Genomic DNA, 16,405 nt, shown 5'->3' with positions numbered 1-16,405 from the left:
GCAGAATATAGGGTACATAGATTGTAATACCCTGATGTCTAGGCATACCTGAAGAAATAGTGGGAAATGGTCACCCTCTAGGTAAGGGAGAATTTGGAAATTTTCTACCTGTGGTAGCAAAAGCTTTGTCCAACAGCATATAATCAACTGTGCTAGTTCTTGACCCTGCCATAAATGTGTATTCACCTGGGATGTCTACTGATAGAGCCGTTTAAGATGTGCAGGCTTAACCTGAACACAAATTTTGACGGACAAGCCCCTGCATAATTTGAGGACTGATCCTTAAAGCTCCGTGATTGGCATGGAGGTTCAGGGGCCATTTCCATTAAGTCCAGGAGTGTCTTGTATTTAGAGGCCAAAGAGGGGTTATTGGGCCCTAATTGAGCATTTAAGTCTCCTGCCACCAGAACTTTGGCCCCCGGATGTTCAATAATAAGAAACCTAACATATTGTTCCAGCCGCCGCCAATTTCCTTCAATCTCTGCCCTTTTGCTTGTGGGTGGAAGATAAGAGTTTATAATTAGAAAACTATCTTTGGGCCAGGTAAGAATGACGGCCATCACTAATTGTTTCAGAGGTGGTGGTAACTCCATACAATCTGCTTTAAGGGAGGTAGAGACAAGAATACCCAACCCCCCTTAAGCCTATCTGGACCCCGACCTGGAACTGCCTTGACTGCATATGTGAGATACCCATCTAATTCTAGAGCAACTGCAGTCCAGATCTCCTGAAGCACAAGAACATCAAAGTTTTGGCGAAAAAAGGGGATTGCCGTCATCTGATCCCAAGATTTAAACAAGCAGCTATCCCATTCTGAGCCTATACCAGCTGGTAGGCTGGTTACTAATGCAGCACTGCTAGACTATATTCAGTCTTCTCATCTGCAGTTTCAGCTCTTTGGCAATGAGGTGTTGGCTACTGTAGTTAAGCCCAGGAATTCCCCAATGCATCTAGCCTGGGTTGTCCTCCCCCATTACTGAAAGAGCCATTTCCTCTTTTCAATGTGATCAGGGAAACAAAAAACAAAAGGGCACTTTCCTAGCCTACACTGTAATTCTGAACATGTTTGCTCAGAAATAAACCCTGCTGTGTTCAGTGGGCATTATTCCTTAGTAAATGTGTTTCGGAGGGCAGCCTCAACGAACTCTCAAGCTAAATCTTGATGACACAAAAATAGGAGTTGCCTTGATTTTGTTTACCTTGAGTTGCAGGAACAAGAAATAGAATTTTTTAAAAGGACTTTGTTTGATAAGAAAAAAAATTATGTAACAATGCCTACCATTTCTACCTTTAACCAAGCACATCTTTTAGTATCTCCAAGCACATCTTCATATCACGGAAAGTAAACAGTTGAGATGGGGGGACTGACCAACTTATTCCAGTAATCCTATGCAGGTCAACTCAGAATCCTACTCAAGTATATTAAATGGGGCTTACTCCCAGGAAAGGGTTTTTTTAGGATTACTGCTAGAGCCATTTGGGCCTCTAGGAAAAGTTAAGTGACTCCATTTACAGATAATTTTAAAATCCTGTAGCTTTCAAAATAGAGAGGATTAGCTGAATGAAATCCTCAGATTTAATAATGTATGCTTGTGGATTTAACCAGCATTCTCTAATCACCCACTGCAGCAACACTTTCAGAAAATGGATATTGCCATGATGACACCACCAAGCCATCTCTTTCTGTTTCTACAACAAAAGAATCTAAACTTTAACATTTTTAGAAGCATATCACTCATGCAGAATATGCAAACCATAAATTGCAATGGTCCCATCACTAAGCAGAGAAGAAAACTAATCGAACATGGCTGTTTATACAGTAGGGTACCCCCTGTGTTGTATTGTTTTGATCTGATGTGCTAAAAAGCTTGCTGACAACTATTATTTATTGATTTGGTGGAATCATGACTATTTGCGTTCATCTTTGCTCTTGCATTAGCTGATGACACTACTGGATGAAGGATTTGGTGTACCTCAAATGCCTGTATATTCTTATTCCAAGTTATTCCAAAAAAGTATACCACCCTAACTATTCTGTCTTTTGTACAACATGGGACTCAGAAGCATGCCCCCATGATGCCACAGGAATTTATAGCAGCATGCTTAAGGTTTGCAGCCTTATGATATAGGACTAATGAGCATCAACGGTCTTCATCAACATTCATGCAAAAATCATCAAACTGAAGTTTTAAATCAGTTGCCCTTTTAACAATGCCTTAAACAAGTAGCCAAAGCAAGACATTCATTTGCAAACAGTTGAGGTCGATTTGGATCATGCAAAATCTTACAAGTAAGCCTAACAACATGAGGAACAGCTTAAGAAGTTTCTTCCATGAATCCACTGAATAATTTGGCTATCAAATGTGAAATAATGAAGCCAAATTGCATCTTAGTGCAGTCCTGGAAGAGTGAGTGTGAAAAACTGCAAATCATCTGATTTAAAGCTTTTTTTTTTAAAAAATGGTAACCTTGGCTCCCACTCCTTCCCCATCTGTGGTGATTGTTTAGGCCAATTTTATTTATTTTAATAACTTTTAAAACATTCTTCAGGCAATGCACTGGCTGGATCTGTGCACTTTTAATAAGTGCATGGCAGGCAGAGACTCAACAGAGACAACTGAAGTGCAGAGGTGACGAAAATGTTGTCCTTTTTGAATTGTTGAAGGAGCAAGAATCTTGGCAGGGGAAAAATGCAGCCACCCTAGAAAATGCATTCTCCTGACAGAAAACACCACACCTGTAATACACTTGGCTGCTTTGCATCATTAGAATTGTTCCCCCTTTTTTCTTTCTTTATATTTAATTGCCACTATCTGACACTTGGCTGAAATGCCATATAATTTTGGGGATGTGATTTCCACTCCCACATCGTTTTTATCTTTCTCCCTGGCAGCGGTTGATATAGCTGTCCAGAGTACTGTACCGCATTTCTGCTGTAATCCTGAAAACTTTCGTGTGGGGTAAACCCCAGAGAATAAAACGGGGCTTACTTCTGAACAGCCCTGCTCAGGACTGCTTTTGCCCTCTGCTTCCTGGGCCAAACAATACGTGAGAAAGCGGCAACTGAGCCAGCAGTCTGATATCCCAGCTTTTGACTATATTGTATTCACTTGCAGTACGTAATCCGCCTTCGATCCCGGTGAGAAAGGACTAAAAATAAACAGCAACAATAATAATATTCCTTCGCACATCACTTTGCCGGCGACAGAGCCATTATTTATTTACTGGCATAAACACGGTAGAGGTAGACTTCATCTCGGCTCTCCCAACAACTGGAGGAAGGATCTGGCGTGATCCCAAAGTTTGCACAGCCCACCACAGAAGGAAGACGAAGAGTTCGGCGGCACTGGAAAGCGTGCGCGCTGTCGGGCTTTGCCATCCCCAGCGCCGCTGCCTACTTTTAGGGCGGGGCAATTTCGGACCGCGCGCCGGGAAAGCCTCGGCCAGTCGCCTGCCGGCTGGGGCTGGGGCGGCAGCAGGTGGCTCGCCCTCCGCCGCGAGCCGCAGCCGCTCCTTCCCCGCCCCCTGCCTCTCCGCCCGAGCCGCGTTCCCTTGGCAGCGCGCTGAGCGCCGGGCGGCGGCGGGCTGCGCGCTCGCCGCTCCGGGATGCCGCCTCCGCCGCGGCGGGCCGTGCAGCTGGCGCCGAGCTCGCTGGCTCTGGTGCTGCGCCGGCGGCGGGAGCAGGACGGCGGGCCCGGCGGCGACGAGGCGAGCGGCGCGGCCGTCTTCCAGGCGTTCCGGCGCGCCAACGCCGCCTGCTACTGGAACGCCGGGCTGGCGCGCGCCGTGGCGCGGGTCTGGCTGCAGGGCTGGCTGCGCGGCGGCGTCCTCCTGCTGCAGGGCCCCGCCGCCCCGCTGCAGCTGCTCCGCGACGCCTGGCTCCGCAGGGCGCTGCGCCCGCCCGAGGGCTTCCTCATCAGGGCGGTGGGTGAGTCCGGGGCGCCGCGGGACGGGGCAGGGGCGGCTGCCCGGGCGGGGGCTCCTGGCTCGTCCCTTTGGCCCACCTTCGGGGAGCTGCTCTCTGGTTGCCCTCAGGTTAGCCGGCGACCCGCCCCATCCCGGGACAAGAGGCGCCGAGGCACCGCCGGCGGTGAGGGTGTTTCATGGAGCCTGTGCTCGGGCATTCGGGGAAGGGGCTTGCGGGATGACAACCCCCGCCATGCCCACCCCCTTCCTGTAGGATGCTTCACCGGTTTTGCATGTAGAATGGGGAAAGTATGGGGCCAGTTCAATATAAAATGAAATAATGATCTTGTTGTTTATAACATAAGGCAAAATCTGGCTACAGGTGGAGTGAGCTGGTTGAGAACTCTCTTATATACCCAAGGGGGAGAGCACAATGCCCTTGTAAGAGAAGTTACATCCTTCTAAGCCCGTTGATTTAAGTGGATTCAGAAGGGTGTCACTCCGCTTAGGATGGCCCTGTGTGCCATGTCTTTCGCAGTTGTCTGAAGAGGATCTTGGACAGATTGGAAGGTAGCAGGGCGCTTGTAGTTTGGAACTGTTTTCAATGCCAGGACTCCACCTCTGTACTTGTGGAAGAGTCATGTGCACACACAGAATGCATGTGTAGTGGAAGGGTGGCTCACTGACACAGCGTCTGCTTGGTATGCTTTGGTATGGAGCTTGGTATGGACTTCAGTCTGCAGTTCAAAGCAGATGATGCAGAAGCGCTCCAATTGAGATCCTAGCGAGTTGCTGCCAGCCAGAGTGAACAAGACAGACCTTGGTGTATCTGTATCTCTTTATACTGATAGATAGATTCTCTCTCTCTCTCTCTCTCTCTCTCTCTCTCTCTCTCTCTGGCTTTGCTTCTGTGCCTCTAGCATGAAGGATGCAAAAACTTATCAAACTTTTTCCTGCACACCCAACTCTGTTTTGAAGCTTCCAGGGTGACCTTGGGCCAATCATTCTATTCACCTAGCCAACCTCACAGCGCTGTTGTGGGGATAGATCCAGAGGAGTTAGCCATGTTAGTCTGTAGTTGCAAAATAGTAGAGTCCAGTAGCACCTTTAAGACTAACCAACTTATTTGTAGCATAAGCTTTCAAGAACCACAGCTCTCTTCATCAGATGCGTCTGATGAAGAGAGCTGTGGTTCTCGAAAGCTTATGCTACAAATAAGTTGGTTGTGAGGATAGAATGTGGAGGAGGAGTGGCCTAATGTGCTACCCTGTGCTTCTTGTAGGAATGTTGGGATAAAAATGAAACTGGTAGAAAGGGTGGTTGCACACCCCAATGTTAGGGCCGTGAGTTACACCACATCACCTAATTTTAGACATTGTCTTCATAATAAAATGAGAAGAGAATCGAAACTGGAAAAGTGTGTGGTTGCTGTTATTTGAGGAGTTGGAGTTAAGAGGCTGCATGTCATGCAAATTTGAATGTGAAGGCAAAAGCAGATTCTACATACCGTTGGTGGGGATGCACCATTAAAGGATGGTAGAGCCAGAGATGAAACCTCTTCCAGTTGGGGCCTTCTCCATGTGGTATGTCTGTTTGTTTATTAACATCATTCACCTCTCCTCCATTTTACCCTAACAACCACTCTGTGGTAGGTTAGGCTGAGAATGTGTGACTGTCCCAAGGTCACCCAGTGAACACCATAGCAGAAAACGGATTCGAATCTGGGTCACCCAGATCCTAGTCTAGCCCTCTGACCACTGTGCCACACTGGCTGTCCTTGTATGCAGCAGCTCATCATGTGGACAACGTTCTCTGTTGCTACTGTAAGCATTTTTGAGGAGGGGTGGGATCTATTTGTACCATTCAGTTGTGTTATGAGCCACTGCATATGAACCATTAAGAATGAGGATTGTTTGTAAAGTGGCCCCCATTTGTGTACTAACCTTTAGTTTGCTTATTAAGTAATTTGTAGTAAAACTGGGTAATTTTTAATGCCTTGTTTCTTCTCCACAAATGCCCACATGCTTGTGGTCCATTGAATCCTTGGTTACTGTAACTCGGTAGAATTGTACGTTCTTATTGCAGTAAGTGGGTTTGAAAATACTGGAAAGAGCATCTGTGTGGGTGTTCATTATTTGGGTTTAGGTGTTTGCAGCACCCCTCCCCCCAAACCCCCACATTCACTCCAGTGTTTCCTGCCAGTTGCCTGTCCCTTTATATATCATCTCTTCATTGCCCTGAGGGTTCCTTCGCTCATCACACATGGCTTTGTAAGACTGCTGTGCGGGGTGAAGCGTACAAGGCTCAGTGTAGGAGCCCTGGAGATTATTAATCTTTCCCGTTTTTGCTGCCTCTGTGAGGCTAGGAAGAGCAAACTGGACATCTGGTTGCACTGGGTGCTTTTTTTTTAAAACTATTTTTCATTTTACAATTTACAATATTCATAAATACACATAACAATAATACAAGAAACAAACCTTGGAACGGTCAATAACAATAACAAAGCCAATGTAATAGACTACAAAAACAGTGCAAGGGGGAACAGTGAGGAGATATTCTCATAATATAGCTAAGAAGCTAAAAGTATTGATGTCAGCATTAGGCAGTTGATTAGTATTGTGTAAGTAATTCAAAAAGGGCAACCATTGCGTAAAGAATGATGACTGATTCTGTGGTTTATCGATAGAATGAAGGTGGTCTGCTATTTTTTCCATAGTAAAAATATCCCATACTTTCCAAACCCACTGTTGTAGCTTTGGAAGCTTGTCTGATTTCCAGTGTGCTGCTAGAAGCATTTTTGCAGCAGGACTGGGTACTTTTTGATGTGAAAAGGGGATGGTTTACTTATTTCAGAGAGGCATGATTTGTTCTGGAAGCCGCCAAATTCCCTTTAGGTAAATTGCTGATTAATTTTTTAGGAAAATAAGATATTCAATCATGATGAGAATATTGCTAATTTTAACCACTAACATTATGTGTAAAGAGTTCCTGCGTACCGCTCCTGCCTTCAACCCAGCCTCTTAATGTTTCTGTTTGTGTGGTCTCACTATGGTCAATATTAATCTGCCTAAGAGTAGCAGAAGGGAGAGAACTTGTGTAGATATTGACACCTGGTGAACCCAGTAAGGGGAAGAAAGTATTACTGTTTCTCATTAACATGGCAGCATTCTGTAGTATTTTTCTTCCATTTCAGTACTCTTGATTCATATGTACTGTAAGTGAAAGCCAGCACGTAAAGGAAATAGTTACAAATGCTGAATTCTACAAACGTTGTTCTAAGTTTCCAGTTAAAGGCTATCTCCTTGATCCTGCAATTGGATCCATATGGGAGGCCCTTGTGCCCATAGGGAGTGTTGTTGAAGTTAACTGCTAAGTAATACAATTCCTTCAGCGTTAGTTGGTCAGGAATTTCTCGCTAGAGTGGATGTAAGTGGTCTCATATTCATGTGCTAGGATACCTTTAAGAAAAAAGTTGCATGAACTTCTCAGTAGAATCTCTTTACTGGTCAACACAGCTGAAAACTCATTTTTCTGGATCCTCTCCTAATTATGAAAGATAATGAGAGGCTATGAATTTAGAGCAAGTTTGTATATTTTGTCACATCTGAAAGGGCAGCACTGATGCTTGCTAGGTTTTTTATCTTCAGATGAAATAGAGGAGACACAAAAGGCCCCTGATTCTTTAGGGGTCTTTTTGCTTTTACTGACTTCATTCCTCTGCAGAATTACCCCTGTGACAATGGCCGATTCCAGATGGCCAGAAATTGCGGTTTTTCTGCGGAAATAATCGCTTACCGGCCACACGTTCACTTTCGTCTCCATCCGCTTTGTCTCGCAGCGTGCCGTGCCATCCCGCTTCCGGATGTTCGCACGGCCAACAGGTACCCGGGATTGGTTGTTTCCTCCCCGTCACAGTTGACGTCGGGGGCCTTCATTGGTTCGCATTTCAGGTTTTTTAAAAAGTTTTTTTACGTGTTTTGCGCAAATGCGCAAATGTACAGGTATGCGAATACGCAGCGTCAACTTTTGTGCATTTGTACATTTGTGCGCATCTGCGCAGTTCAATGTGCGCAAACATGCAACTGCGCAAATGGCACCCGGTTTAAAAAAAAAATTAAGGGAATATTGTTGCCGGCCGGCCGGCAAAGGAAGGAGGGAAAGGGGAGGGCCTCTCCACGGCGACGAAGCGTCCAGAAGTGTGCAAACCCGCAATACGGCGTTCACACCGTCCGCTTCTGAAGCGCAACACAGCGCCATGAACCGGAGGTAAGCAGGGACGGGACATTATGGGTTTTTACGAGTGAGGTCACTGGAAAAGCGAAAGCACTCGCTTTATTTGTGCCCGTCTGGAATTGGCCAATAAGGGCCAAGTTAAGATTGATCGACTGCCCAGCTGATCCTGCGGTGGCCATGATTATAAACTCTGAGGGAAGGAAACGTGTCCTATATCGGTTTCAGTAATGTCAAACTGAGTCATACGACATAGCAGCATACCTGTGGGCACAATCTGCTGCTGAACCCCTGTCAGAGGGGAGGAGACCATTTAAAGGGCAGCATAGATAGGTGGCAGGTGGGATGCAAACCTTTCCCCCATGCTTTTCTGCCCAAACCTCCTTGTTTTAAACTGTTTTCCCCTCTTGGTGCATCACACATTTGGTTATGAGAGAAAAATGCCTGAAAAAGAGGGGCTTATCTTCTCCTCCTTGCCATTTTCCTGATTGAACCCCCACTTTTAACCCCAGTAGGGAAAAAAGACAGGCACCTATAGTGTGTCTTCTTTTTGTCCCTACCAAGACTGAATGGGGAAACAGTGTTGTTTAAAGAAAAGGCCCTGCACTGGGGAATTGAATCCCTCTTCCCCAAGCTAATGTATCTGCAGGGTGGAGTTGGAACCCGAAAATTATCTACTATCGTGGCATTTTGACATGGAAAGCAGTGGTTTGGGAGGCTACTAAGGTTATGTCAAGTATGGGAACTGCATCTACAGTTCCCAGGTGGAGAAACCAATTCTCAAAACTCTGCAGTTTGCTTGAGTGTTGCCTAGTTGCAGCTTACTTTGGGGCAGTTGTAAGTGTGAACTAACCCCCATGATTCAACTAGGTGAGGAGTAGCTCTTTCAATTTCCACTCTGCCAACAAAGCTCGCTAGGTGACCTTGGGCCAGTTACAGTCTCTCGGCCAGACTAACTCACAGGGATGTTGTGAGGATAAAATGGAGGAGAATGATGTAAGCTGCTTTGGGTCCCTGTTGGGGAGAAGGGCACAATATAAATGAAGTAAATAAATAAATTCCCTACTACGTAGTCTTGAATTCAATGGCTTTGATTCCTTAAGTGGAATGCTTTTCCAAGGACTTTGCTTGGGATCAAGGCCCTCACTATTTGCAACTTGATTTCTCTTTAGGGTTTTTTGTAAATGGGTTACTTTTTTAGTATACTTTCTGAATACTACATGAGAGATATTTTTGCTGCAGCTTTATTATTGAGCACTTGCAGAGTTATGTTGCTGCAGCTCAGGAAGCAGGAAAGAGCCAATTTAAATCCATTGTGCTTGAATTGGGAAGTGTAAAAACTTTTAAAATGTAACTTATGAAAACGAATCAGTGGTTTGCAACACTTATCTGTCATGGCTTGTGTGTATCAGTGGCATATCTTTTTGTCATTGTTACATATATAACATCTTTGGAGGGGATAATATTTGCCATTAACATTAATAGTTCTAACAGTTGCACTTGCACAAAAAGTTTGTAAATTGCACCCTGTTTAAACTGTAATGCACCAGAAAAGAGGAGGGTTTTGGTCAGAGATTATCGTTTTCTGCTTGTTTTGGATCACTTTTGACATGGTAGTCTACAGAGAGACTAGAAAAATGTAACAGATGTATTATGTGCTACAGTTAAACATTAAACCGCATGCTCGTTCTGTGTCAAATTACAGGCTTGCTTGAGCTTGTAGATCTGAGGTATATGTACCTTACAACAAAATGCCCAAGTTTATAAGGTGATAATGATTAACACATGCACAGGAAATGTTGGAACAATATCTTTGTGCTGGAGAGAGAAAACCAGCAGCTGTCCGTCCAGTGAGAGTTCTCTCGGGGCCTTTGCTCTGTTCCTTACTTTATTCTTAGTGCTCATTTTGACCCCGTACTAAAGATACAGAGTCGTGTCCTTATATCTCCTGTGTTTGCCATCACTTGGCTTTTCTGTTTTGAGAAAGGGAAGATGTGAGTCTCCTACCCTGAAAAGGGAGAGCCCCCACCTTCCCCAACAAGCGAAAGGAAAAAGAACAAAAGTTCTGAGAACTATAGGCTTGTTTGGCTCAGTGAGCCTTGTCGACCTCTTCCATTAGCTCCTTCGGTGTTTTCCTGCTCCCTGTGATGTTTCTCTCATTCCATAAAAATGCCGAGTGGCCTGTGGAACGTGCTCAAGTAACTTGCCTTTGTGGCTTTACCTTGTAACGTGTTCCATATGTGTGCTTGGGCTTTGAGTGAAATGGTTTCAATTTAAACCTGGTGGTTCCTTTCCCTCCCTACTCGCACACCAAATATCTCCTAAGGGCCAGAACAAAGTCTGTGTTATGTATGTGCTCCAGAACCACAGCTGGTGCCTCATATTTTGATTACGGAACTCAAATAATCCTGTCTTCCTTCCTCATTGCGGTCACTGCCCGTTATCATTTTCTAGGTATTTTGTATAAACTTTTTGACTGAATAACTGTGTTCCTGCATACTCTCTAGAGTATTTTGGTTTTATGTTTCCTTGAAATAAATGGCCTCTTTCACTTACCAACAGAGTAATTGAAAATGTCAATCCCTCCTTGTCTCTTGAAATACCTCATGCTTCATTTTCCTATCCTAAGACTTTATCGGCCCTCTGCTAAGCAGAGGCATGTTGAAGGCATGTAAATGTCTTCTCCCTGCCTGTGTCTATATTATACCTTATTTATGGCAAATTAAAGGTCTCGCCACAGTTCCCAGTTGGAAAGTGTCCAAGTATAGTCTGGGTGTAGGGTTGCCAGCTCCAGATTGGGAAATACTTGGAGATTGGTTGTGGGGTGGGAGCCTGCAGAGGGTGGGGTTTGGGGAGAAGCTGGAGCTCAGCAGACTATAATGCCATAGAGTCCACCCTCCAAAGCAGCCATTTTCTCCAGGAGAGCTGAACTCTGTAGTCTGGAGATCAGTTGTAATTCCGGGAGATCTCCAGGCCCCACCTGAAGATTGGCAACCGTATCTGGGTGTGCGATGAAATCCCCCAGAAAACCAGCTTGTCATAGAGTAGTGGGGGGGGGGGCGGCGGTCAGGGACCTTAGAAACAAGCAGCCAGGCATGTGTTGAGTGGTTGTATAAACCAACTCTCATATGCATGTACCAATGAAATGCTGTTGCAGAACATTTTGGCATGAATCTTTTTGGGATTTAGAAAAAAACACTTTCTTGCTATTTGTGTCTTTTAGAGATGCAGTTACAGCAGTCATTTCTTACTTCCACTGTCTACAGTTTTTTTTTTGTTTTGTTTTGTTTGTGGCAGTATCCACCAGTACTGAGTACTGGCGGCTTTGAAGGTGGGGGGGGGGCTCTCACAAGTCCTTAGAGGACACGAGAGAGAGAGAGAGAGAGAGAGAGAGAGAGAGAGAGAGAGAGGCACCTTTTTAAGAAACAAAAAAGCAACAGTGTACAAATATTGCCTTGACAACCAGTTACATTCAGAACTATTAACTCCAAAGTACATTCGCTAGAGCACTGAAATGTTTTGAAAAAACATTTTGTTGTAGTTTCTTTACCTGCCAGCAGATGCAGATCTCACTTTACTCATGTGAGAACAAACAACCTTTAAAAAAAAGGAATTGGGGTAGAGGCCTCAAAATAGTAGGTCTCTGGCCTGTTGCCCAGCTATACTATGGATATGAATAAGGCCACACTCTTCTGAGGCTCCATCCTTTTAACTATGTTTTCTTGAGAGATGTGGACCCTGAGTTGTAGTTACAAATGAAGAGTGAAAGGCCCATGAAGTTGCACAAGTGGGTCTGTGGGAAGAGAGAACCCCTCCAGCTCTCTTTATCTCCTTCCCTGCCCCTAGATGCTCTGCCAAATGAATGACCAACATTCATGTACACAGGAGAAGGGAAGGACTCAGGGTGCTGTTAAGGCAGAAGCTAAATGTGTTCCTTGCACCTAGAGGTGCTTCATAGCTCCATCCTGGATTCTGCTCTTGTTCACTAAAGTGGAACAGAATGTTGGGAACATTCTCTCATATAGATAATAGACTAGCTTGATGCCCATGCTTCGCTACGGTATTTAACTACTTTAAATCCAGTTATAATACGGGTATGTAACATTTTTCTGTTTGCGGGGTGGGGTGGAGTTGGTTTTGTAGTATAATAGCATAGTACCTGAGCTTCACAAAGGTGTTTGAATAAAGCGAAGTGTGTTGATGCTGAAAACCGATGAAGTGAATTTTGAAGTGTAACATTTATTGAAGAGATTTTAAAAGGAAAAGATTGTAGTGCAATAAATAAAGTGAACAATACGTACAGCCGGAGTTTTTTTCTACTGAAGGACCTCTTTGTAGACCTCATTGATGGTTTTCCCCTCAGGTGCTAGGATCACCAGGCTGCTGGGTGAGCTCACTCTGGAGCAGGCCACATAGAACTGCCCATGTGAGAAGCAGTCCTCCCTCCAGTCAGTTCCTGCAACCTTCAGTGTCTGGCCCTGGGACTTGTTGATTGTCATAGCAAAGCAGACCTTGAGGGGGAACTACAGTCTTTAATTTGAAGGGGTTCTCTGATGGTATGAGTGGTATGTGTGGTATGAACACCTACTTCCCCTGAGCACTACCACTGAACAATACTGCCTCAACGATGTTCCTGTGGAGGGCTTTCACTCGCAGTCTGGTTCCATTGCAGAGTTTGGGTGGGTTGAGGTTCCAGAGCAGCATCACTGGAGCCCCCACTTTGAGGAGAAGCTTGTGGGCTGGGAAGCTAGGAAGGTTGAGCGTGTTGAGGAACTTCAACTGAGTTCACAGTTCTGTACTCCATTTCTGCCCCTTTGAAGGAGTTAAATTGTGTTTCATTAATGATGGCAGCCTTGTCATTCTTGAGGGTCAGAATGGCACGCGTGCATAGCCAGTCCATGGAGTTCTCCATGATAGTGCCAATACCAGGGTATATCATGGCTGTTAAGTCTGCTAGGGTCATCACTACTGTGCCCAGGCCTGCAGGGATGGTCACCTTTCCCTTGGACTCGGGATATTTTCTGTCACCTATTTTTAATAGGAGTTCAGAGAATTCCCCAGTGATCACTTCACCTCTCAAGTGGACCCTCATGTTCTTTCTTAATGAGAGTTTCCTGATGAGGGGCCATAGATGTGATGCCTTGACACACACAGTAACCTCGTCAGCTCGAGTTCCCCTTGGGACTACTGGCAGAGTCTGCCAGAAGTCTACAGCCAGCATCACAGTGACTCCCCCCATCACTCTCTTGTTTCCCCTGGGGTTAGGGTTATGCTCAGTACCTCAAAATACCCCTTGTGCACCATGGTGCTCTCATCCCAAACAATGAGCTTACAGTTCTGCAGCACTTGGGCCATGTTGCTTTGGTTTGAGATGCTGAACAGGGATGTTTCTGAATGGATGAGGTTAAGAGGCAGCTTGAAAGTAGCGAAGGATCATAGGCCATGTCTGAGTGAGCCTTGACCTTCCATGGAAGTGAGCGCCTCTCTACTTGTCTTCCAGGATTGCTTTGCTCATAGAGAGAGACTGCCACTCTGCGCACCTTGGGGTGATCTTGCTGGTACTTGGCCACTGCTACTCAGTGCACCACAGGAGCACGATGTGCATATTTCTTTGCCGCATCTCTAAGTTGCTTCCTCCTTTTAGCATTGGTGTATCTTGCACGTCTGCCAGAAGGCTTCTTGGTGGCATCAAGAGGTGATGGCTGCGAGAGGTGTGAGGTGGAGTTGGACTGAGGGAGGGGTGGTGTGCTGGGCACTTTGGCAGGTTTATGTGAGAGGTTCACATCGAAATGGCCCCTAGAAAGATTGTGCACCATCTCCCCATGAACATTTAAAAACTCAGTTGCCATACTGACTTTTATATAAAATCCCTATTCAAGAGTCTTGTACTGTCTTTCTTCAACTGTCTAGTTTCCTTGACTTGATTTTTACCTCAGAACACAGAGTTCCACAGCTGACCCATCAGAGAGAGGGCAGGCAGGCCTCACAGTAGGGTTGCCAGGTCCAGGTTGGGAAATTCCTAAAGATTTTGGGGGTGGAGCCTGGATAGAGTGGGGTTTGGGGAGGGGAGGGGCCTCAGAATGGTATAATACCATAGAGTCCACCCTCCAAAGCAGCCATTTTCTCCAGGGGAACTGATCTCTGTCACCTGGAGATCAGTTGTAATTCTGGGAGATCTCCAGCCACCACCTGGAGGCTGGTAACCCTACACTACAGGGAGATTGGCAACCCTAGTTAACTTTTAGGGGAAGATTTGAGGTGCATTTTACCTCAGGACACATTCAATGACTCCTTAGCAACTGTTTAGAATGTTGGGCTGATCCCCAATCAGACCACATATGCAAATGACCTTGAAAGCTAGCACAATCAGGGAAGAGTGTCTGAGCTGGCAGTTGGCAGGGGAGGAGCACCCTGCCAGCCACACAGGGAAGCTGTATCCCCTATGGGGAAACACATTTTACCCCTTTTTACCCCCTTAGAGGGTGAATTTCTTAAAATCCCTTCTTATTGAGCCTCTACATCATGAACGGAATGTTCTCCCCCAAATTTCATATTTCTAGGAATTGGGGGTGATGGTAGTGGAGATAAACTGCTTGGAAGTTCCCCCACTCCAGCCCCCCCAAAGATTCTCTCTTAGAGGTTTGAGCAAGTCAGTTTCTCCTTTGTTTTTTGCCCTCCTTTAGCTGTCTTTTAACTGCTCTGAGCATGTTCAGTCCTAAGTGAGCCGTTGGGAGGATGAATTCTCTTTTTTGTTAACATACCACATCATGTTTTCTGCACATCAGTGGATTCCCCGAATATGTTGAACAAGTATTTTTCTGTGAATAGTCTGGTTTTGCTGCAGTTGTGATTGGCACAAGCCATCTGCTTTAATGCTAATTAAACAGTAATTCAGATTAGGTATTTGTAGTGATGAAATACCATTACTATACATTTCTTTGGATTAGAGACCATGTCACAGGTGTGTTTCTAGTAAGAGTTGCTGTAGAAACTCCTGCTATACTGGGTACCCATGAACCTTGGGTCAGGGAAGGAAACTTTCAGAATGGAGGAGAAAAACCTCTCTGCTTTGCGCAGATTTTATGGATTTAAAAATATAGAGGGATGTCAGCGGATCCTAGAAATTCTGAAATAACAGTTCTCAGACACCTGGATGAAGGGTGCAGTGGTTCCTACCATAGCTAGACCCTGTGAGATTTGGGTGAAAGTGGATCTATTTCTCCTCACCCTCAGGATCGAGAATGCCATTTGCACATTGGTCCAAAAGGGCTTACTGCTTTTCCTTCTTGACTTTAGCCTTTGAGCTACATCAAATATTTCTTCTGGGGATCCTCCAGATTTCTGGAATATATTTTCATGGTGGTGAGTGGTCTGAAGTGGGAAGGGAAACCTGGAAAGGCTTGGCCTCAGGCACTTTAGGTCCTGGTCACTGTTTTAAGGAAATGCAGGGCTTTTTTTCAGCAGGAACGCAGGGGAACGGAGTTCCGGAACCTCTTGAAAATGGTCACATGACTGGTGGCCCTGCCCCCTGATCTCCAGACAGAGGGGAGTTGAGATTGCCGAGCGGCGCGGAGGGCAATCTCAACTCCCCTCTGTCTGGAGATCCGGGGGCAGGGCCACCAGCCATGTGACCATTTTCTCCGAGGGCAACCCACAGAGTTCCACCACCTCTTTTCCCAGAAAAAAAACCCTGAGGAAATGTATTCACGGTCATGCACTGGCTACCAACTTGTTTCTTTCTCTGTTAGGGGAGCTGAGAACGTTCCCTCCTGGTTAAGGAGTAACCACTTTCCACCATTGTCAGTGGCCTTGAAAATAATCCTCTGTCTACAGAGGATAAGGATTGAAGCTTGACGATTAACTGATGCTAACTAGGGACCGTGTAATTAGTGCTTGCTTTATGTTATTGGGTATAGATGGTATTTGCCAGATGCTGTGCAACTTGAAACCCACCCATCAAACCCCTTTTGTCAGTAAATAATTTTTGCAGCTGTCTTTTTGAAATAAATTTTGTCATTAGTCACTTCATTGGATCTCAAGGTTCTTTTGCAAAACTGGAAAACACAGACTCAGAGGAGTTTCAGCTGCAGCCGGGGATCTAGTCTATGTCTTTTACAAGTTCTCCACGGAGCAAACCCGTGCTCCGCACAGACACGCATCAGCTCTGAGGATTGGCTTCTATTAAAAAATGAGAGTGCAAATGGGCTTGGAAAGCTCCTGCTGGGAGAGATCCTGCTTTTCCCCTAAGCTTTTTTCCCTGTGCAAAAAC

General features: G+C 45.5%; 1 protein-coding gene across 1 annotated transcript in view; it reads left to right on the top strand.

Moving 5' to 3' along the window:
• The first annotated feature begins 3,606 nt into the window (after window positions 1-3,606).
• The window catches only part of STOX1 (storkhead box 1), a 54,536-nt gene continuing 41,737 nt past the window's right edge, over window positions 3,607-16,405 (top strand). The window contains exon 1 of the mRNA XM_054983954.1: window positions 3,607-3,928. Coding sequence (XP_054839929.1) covers window positions 3,607-3,928 — 322 coding nt within the window. The remainder of the gene's footprint in view (window positions 3,929-16,405) is intronic.

The sequence above is a fragment of the Eublepharis macularius genome, chromosome 6 (genome assembly GCF_028583425.1).
Source record: "Eublepharis macularius isolate TG4126 chromosome 6, MPM_Emac_v1.0, whole genome shotgun sequence".
NCBI classification, from domain to species: Eukaryota; Metazoa; Chordata; class Lepidosauria; order Squamata; family Eublepharidae; genus Eublepharis; species Eublepharis macularius.
This window is presented reverse-complemented; position numbering and strand designations above follow the sequence as displayed.